Source organism: Phoca vitulina, unplaced genomic scaffold, assembly GCF_004348235.1.
Source record: "Phoca vitulina isolate PV1807 unplaced genomic scaffold, GSC_HSeal_1.0 scaffold22, whole genome shotgun sequence".
In the NCBI taxonomy this organism is placed as follows: domain Eukaryota; kingdom Metazoa; phylum Chordata; class Mammalia; order Carnivora; family Phocidae; genus Phoca; species Phoca vitulina.
Genome location: NW_022589725.1, coordinates 2,608,826 through 2,614,759, shown reverse-complemented (window position 1 = coordinate 2,614,759; position 5,934 = coordinate 2,608,826). Strand labels below are relative to the sequence as shown.

The window sequence follows — 5,934 nt, the reverse complement described above, 5'->3', positions numbered from 1 at the left end:
GGATTTGCACTTGCTGCCTGGACGCTCCCTCCCCAGTCACGCCTCAGCGAGGCCTTTCCCACCACCTCAGCCGGCGGTGCCCACCTCCCCCCAGGAACTGTTTCCCTTCTCACACTTGTCTTCAATGATCTTTGTGTGTCTGTCGGTTAGCCAACCCTCCTTTCTAGGATGTCAGCTCTATGTACCCCAGGACGCTTGTCTGTCCCAGTAGGTGCTCAGTACAGTTTTGTTGGATGACTGGCCCAAGGTCACAGGACCGTGGTGGTGGAGACCGGACATCTGCAGACCCGGGCTTTGGGCGCTCTGCTCCAGCGGTCACTGTTTAGAGACACCTGCGGCCCGGGGCGCCGGCGGGTAAACAAAGGCAGGTGTTGCGAGGGGGCGGGGAGGCAGGAGGAGCCCTCTCGGCCCTCCACGCCCCCCTCCGAGGCCCCGCCTCCGCCCCAACACTCCCCTCCGCCCCGCGTCCGGCCGCCCGCAGCCCGCTCCCGCCGCGCGGGGCGGAGGGCGGAGCGCGGGGCGGCCGTCGGGGCGCATGGACGGGCCCGGGGCGCGGGGCCCGCGGCGCCGCCATGAGGAAGCAGAGCGTGCGCACGGCCGCGCTCGTCCTGTGCATCCTGTCCTACCTGCTGGTGGGCGCCGCCGTCTTCGACGCGCTCGAGTCCGAGGCGGAGCGCGGCCGCCAGCGGCTGCTGGCCCAGAAGCGCGGCGAGTTCCGCAGGAAGTACGGCTTCTCGGCCGAGGACTACCGCGAGCTGGAGCGCCTGGCGCTGCAGGCCGAGCCGCACCGCGCCGGCCGCCAGTGGAAGTTCGCCGGCTCCTTCTACTTCGCCATCACCGTCATCACCACCATCGGTGAGCGGCCCCGCGACGCCCCCCCCCCGCACCCCCCCGGGCTCGAACCCCTCCTCTGCCCCTGCCCGTCTGGGTGGCTTCGGACCAGTCATTTCAGCCGCCCTCCGCCCAAGGGCCCGGCGTCCCACGCGGGCGGGGCGGGGAGGAGTCGGGAGCTCAAGTTCGCCCAGAGGTGGCACGCGGGAGTGCTCAGGAAACCTCCGGGGGCAGGGAGACAGGTGGAGCGGGGCGAAGCGCGAGTGTCTGGAGCCGGAGGCTTCCTTGCCTGGCTGCATCACCCTAGCTGTGTGACCTCCGACGAGTTGCTTAACCTCTCTGAGCCTCGATTTTCCCCTCTGTGAAGTAGGGCTGCTAATAGGCCTTATCTCAGGGCTGGGCTGAGATAATTATTGTCAAGGAGATAATGTATGCAGAAAGTTTTAGCGCAGGGTCTGACACATACAAAGCACTAAGAAAGATTGATTTTTGTATTATAATTATTCTGTTACTCCATGAAACGGGATCTAGTCTGTCTTAGTCACTGCAGTGTACCCAGCCTAGCGCATAGTAGACACTCAATAAATATTTGTTGAAGGAATGACTGATTACCACAAGCTTTGGACCTCACCCTCGGGGATCCAGAGCAGTTTCTCTGCAGCATCTGGACCGTGAGCCGTTGCCATGGCTACCGTCTGGCTGGTACCTGCTGAGCAGAAGCCTAGAGGAGCAGGAAAGGAGAGAAGCCGGCTCTGCAGGGCTCCAGGCTGGGTGTCAGCTGCTTCCCAGGTCCCAGCTGTGGATGTCTAGGCATTCCCCCCTCCCCCCGGCTTGGATCACCACTCTGGAAGTCTGAACACTGGAGAAAGTTTTTTTCATAATGCCCTTGCAAGTGGATGTGAGCTGTGGGTTAAAAGCCTGAGTTCGGCAATTACCTAGCCCAGAGTTCCATTCTCATCTCTGTTGCCTCCTGTCCTCTCTGGCAATTGGATGTACCTCTCTGAGCCCTAGTTTTCTCGACTGCAAATGCAGTTCTTGCTACCTCACTGGGTGGTTGCCAGGTTTAAATGAGGTCAAGTGTGTAAAATGCTTGGCACGGTGCCTGAGGCTAAATGGGCACTATTAATTAGTAATAACAATTCATTGTTTGCCAGCTGTGGGCCCAGCTCCCATTCAGCCCTTTATGCCCTCTCCTGTCAACATGGGCACCCCTGCTTCCCTACCTGGGCTCAGCCCAAGACACTTCCTGTTGCCGTGCCCAGTGGGTGGGGCCCCATCCACCTCTTCTGCCCACCCCCACGCTATCTGGAGACAGCTGGAGCTCAGTTTGGTCTTCTCTGCCGGTGGTTCCTCGCTGGCATCTGGGAGCCTGGGAAAAGGGACCTACTAAGTGGAAATAGCCGGAGTTTTGCCTTTTCTGGCCACCTGGGGGCGCCAGCTTGAGCTGTGTGGTCTGAGCTGCACAAGCCAGCCTTGCAGAGAGCCGGGCACCAGAACCCAGGAGTTAGAGCTCTGCATGGATGGGAGAGGCACTGAGAAGCCGGAGGAGAGTGGTTAATGGCTCAGGCCCTGTGACCTTTGGGCAGCTTCCTCTCTCTGAGCCTCAGTTTCCTTCTCTGCAAAATGGGGGTAATAGTATCATCTCATACAGTTATTGGGAGGGTAAAATAATCTATGCAGAGTACCTAGCATGCTTAGTTATTATCATTGTTCGCTTCACTCTGTCAAAGCCCGATATACCCGCGAACAGCTGGACACAGCACTGCCGGGCCCCTTACTGCCAAAGAGGCTCCTCTGACTCACGCTCAGCATCCCCTTCAATTTGATTTGATTACTGATGATGATCATTATTAAACATCCATTGAGCCCTTAGTCTGTGTCAGGCTCTGTGCAGGGCGCTGGTGACTAGGGACACAGAGAAGTGATTGGCATGGTCTCTGGCCACAAGGAGCTCCCCCAATAGCAGATGGAGGCAAAGTGATAGGGCCATCCAACAGAAATGTGGACGTGGACCCATAGGGCTTTAACAACATGTATTGTGTTGATATTCTGAATGAATTATATGTGCGCACAGCACACGCACCTCACGGTACAAAAGAGTATAGAACGAAAAGGAAGTCTCCCTCTTACCCTGTCTCTCAACCCATAAATTCCTTTCCCTGGATTAAATACAGTTACCAGTTCTTTGTGCATCCTTCCAGATACATTCTCTGCCTATGTGTTCCTTTAAAACACACCCATTATAGAGACCTTAGGTTGTACACACTGTTTGGTCTCTTGCTTTTTTTCACCTCATATTTTTTGGTGATTAAAAAAAAAAATTCCCTAAAAAGCTTGGGGCACCTGGGTGGCTCAGTCAGTTAAGTGTCAGACTCTTGATCTCAGCTCAGGTCTTGATCTCAGGGTTGTGAGTTTGAGCCCTGCGTTGGGCTACTTGGGGAAAAAAAAAAAAAAAAGCCGTGTCATTCTTTTCCATGGCTGTAGAGTGGGGTTTCTTGACCTTGGCCCTATTGACATGCTGGACTGGATGACTCCGTTGAGGGGCTGTCCTGAGCATGGCGGGCTGTTTAGCAGCAGCCGTGGCCTCCACCCGGTAGTTGCTGGTAGCGCACAGCCGCCGCCTCCCAGATGTGACAACCAGAAGTGTCTCTAGACATTGGCAGGTGTCCCCCTCGGGGACAAAATTACCCCCGGTTGGAGCCACTGCTGTGTAGGGTTCTGTCATTTGGTTGGCACCACGATTTATTTCACCAGACCCCTCTCAATGGACACGTAGGTTGTCCAGTTTTCTCCGTGAGCAGCGATGCTTCAGGGACGCCTCACGTGCATACCTCACTTTGCACACACATGTGTGCTTTGGAGGACTAACTTGCTCACCGTGGAACTGCACGGCTCAAGGGTTTGTGTGTTTACATTTTGGCAGATGGTGCCCATTTGCTAGAGGAGGTGTGTTCTTTTGGGGGAAGGTCCACCTGACTTTTCCTGGGTTATGTGCCCCTTTAAGAATACCAAGAAAGTTTTCGCTCCTCTCTCCAGGAATGCTCATTCCCCGGCGATGGCACAGTGGTCCAGGATTCAAGGACGCCCACTCACGTGTAGGTCCCCTACAACAGGAAAGAATTGCTACACCAGACTGAAGAAGTGCTGAGTGGGGGCTGGCTTGGAGCAGGATGTGGGAAGGAGAAGTGGACCAGCGGGATGGGGGGAGAGAGCGATCCAGGGGAGGAAAAACCTTGAGAAGAGGTATGGGGAGGTGGGACATGCGGGTTGGGGAAGCAACATGGGGCGAGGCTGGACGGGGGAGCGGAGTCAGATCACCAACGAGCTCGGACGCTACGTGAGAACTGGTACTGGGGCACCATGGAAGATTTTGCTTTATTTTTAAATCAAGGCATAATTTACACACAGTGAAATGCACCATTTTCCAGTGCAGCAGCCTTCTGCGAGCTTTGACAAATGAAGGCCTGTCAGGCAACTGCAGCTGCCACCAAGACAGAGTAGGCTTCCGTCACCCCCAAATTTGTCTTGCCTCTTTCTGGTTACCTACCCCCTCCTCCAGCCACCACGGCTGGCAACCACAGATCTGCTCTCTGTCCCCACAGTTTTGCCAGAATGCTTGCAGAATGTCATTTCAATGGAACCATGCAGTATGTAGTCTTTTGAGCTTGGCTTCTCTCACTCGGCATAAGGCGGCTGAGATCCACCCTTTGTGGCGGCAGGTAACCCTAGTTCATGCCTTTCTGTTCTGCACAGAACTGCATTGTACGGATGTACCGCCGGTTGTTTATCCTTCCCCGGCTGAGGGACGGTGGGCTGTCTACCATTTGGGGCGATTAGGGATACCCACGCCATGTTTCAAAGGCAGGGGATGACCTAGTTAGAAGCAGCATTTCAAGATGCTGCGCCGGCCTCGGGGCTGGGGAGGGAGCCCGGGCAGGGCGGCCGCGGCCGGCGCTCACCACCCCCCTCCCCTCCGCTCTCCCTCCAGGGTATGGCCACGCCGCGCCGGGCACGGACTCGGGCAAGGTCTTCTGCATGTTCTATGCGCTCCTGGGCATCCCCCTGACGCTGGTCACCTTCCAGAGCCTGGGCGAGCGCCTGAACGCGCTGGTGCGGCGCCTCCTGCTGGCGGCCAAGCGCTGCCTGGGGCTGCGGCGGCCGCGCGTGTCCACCGAGAACATGGTGGTGGCCGGGCTGCTGGTGTGCGCCGCCACCCTGGCCCTCGGGGCCGCCGCCTTCGCGCACTTCGAGGGCTGGACCTTCTTCCACGCCTACTACTACTGCTTCATCACGCTCACCACCATCGGCTTCGGCGACTTCGTGGCGCTGCAGAGCGACGAGGCACTGCAGAGGAAGCCGCCCTACGTGGCCTTCAGCTTCCTCTACATCCTCCTGGGGCTCACGGTCATCGGCGCCTTCCTCAACTTCGTGGTCCTGCGCTTCCTGGCGGCCAGCACCGACGCGCCCGAGCGCGCCGCCCGCCGTCCCAGCCCGCTCCGCCCGGGGGCGCCCGAGAGCCGCGGCCGCTCCCCGCCCCGCCGGCCGGCCCGCGCCGGGGGCTCCACCTCCGTCTCCTCCCGCGTGCACCAGCTGCAGACGGGGGCCCGCGACAACCTGGGCTTCTCGCCCCCCTCGAGCCCTCGGGCTGTGGCCGGCGGCGGCGGGGCGGGCAGGCCCCCGGCCCGGCGCAAGTCCATCTGACAGCCCAGCTCTGGCCGGGGCCCGGGGTCACCTGTCAGTGCACCCTCCCCAGAGCCTGGAGAGGGGTGAGCGGCCGTGGCCTCAAGGCCGTCTTCAGCCACGGGCAGTCTGTCCTTCCCCTCTGTGGCCAGCCCCTCGCTCCTCTCCCAAAATACATTAAAGCCGCACCATAAGCACAAGCGCGACTCCCAAGTCGCCCTGTAGGTGCAAATCCCTTGTGGTCCAAATTGTTTCAGGAAGGCGTGGCCACCTCGGCCTCCCAGGAGAGGCTCTCCCGGGCCCGCGTCACCAGCTGGCCCCCTGGAGTGGAAACAGGTGGTCGTCTTTATGCCGAGAGAAGAGGCAGGCTTTCCGTGTTGCAGGGGAGATGGGCGGCTGTCAACACTGGGATCCTAGCAGTGA

General features: G+C 58.9%; 1 protein-coding gene across 1 annotated transcript; it reads left to right on the top strand.

The window, feature by feature from the left end:
• The first annotated feature begins 572 nt into the window (after positions 1–572).
• KCNK15 (potassium two pore domain channel subfamily K member 15) lies at positions 573–5,532 on the top strand. Its single transcript, XM_032420197.1, has 2 exons — positions 573–855; positions 4,820–5,532. The coding sequence occupies exons 1-2, from the start codon at positions 573–575 to the stop codon at positions 5,530–5,532; spliced, it is 996 nt and encodes a 331-aa protein (XP_032276088.1).
• The last annotated feature ends 402 nt before the right edge of the window (positions 5,533–5,934 follow it).

What these genes read in the sequence shown, in the direction of transcription:
- KCNK15 (XM_032420197.1), top strand. Translation starts at nt 573, where the DNA reads ATGAGGAAGCAGAGCGTGCGCACGGCCGCGCTCGTCCTGTGCATCCTG. An exon ending in CACCGTCATCACCACCATCG is followed by an intron (nt 856 to 4,819) that starts GTGAGCGGCCCC and finishes CTCTCCCTCCAG; the next exon opens with GGTATGGCCACGCCGCGCCG.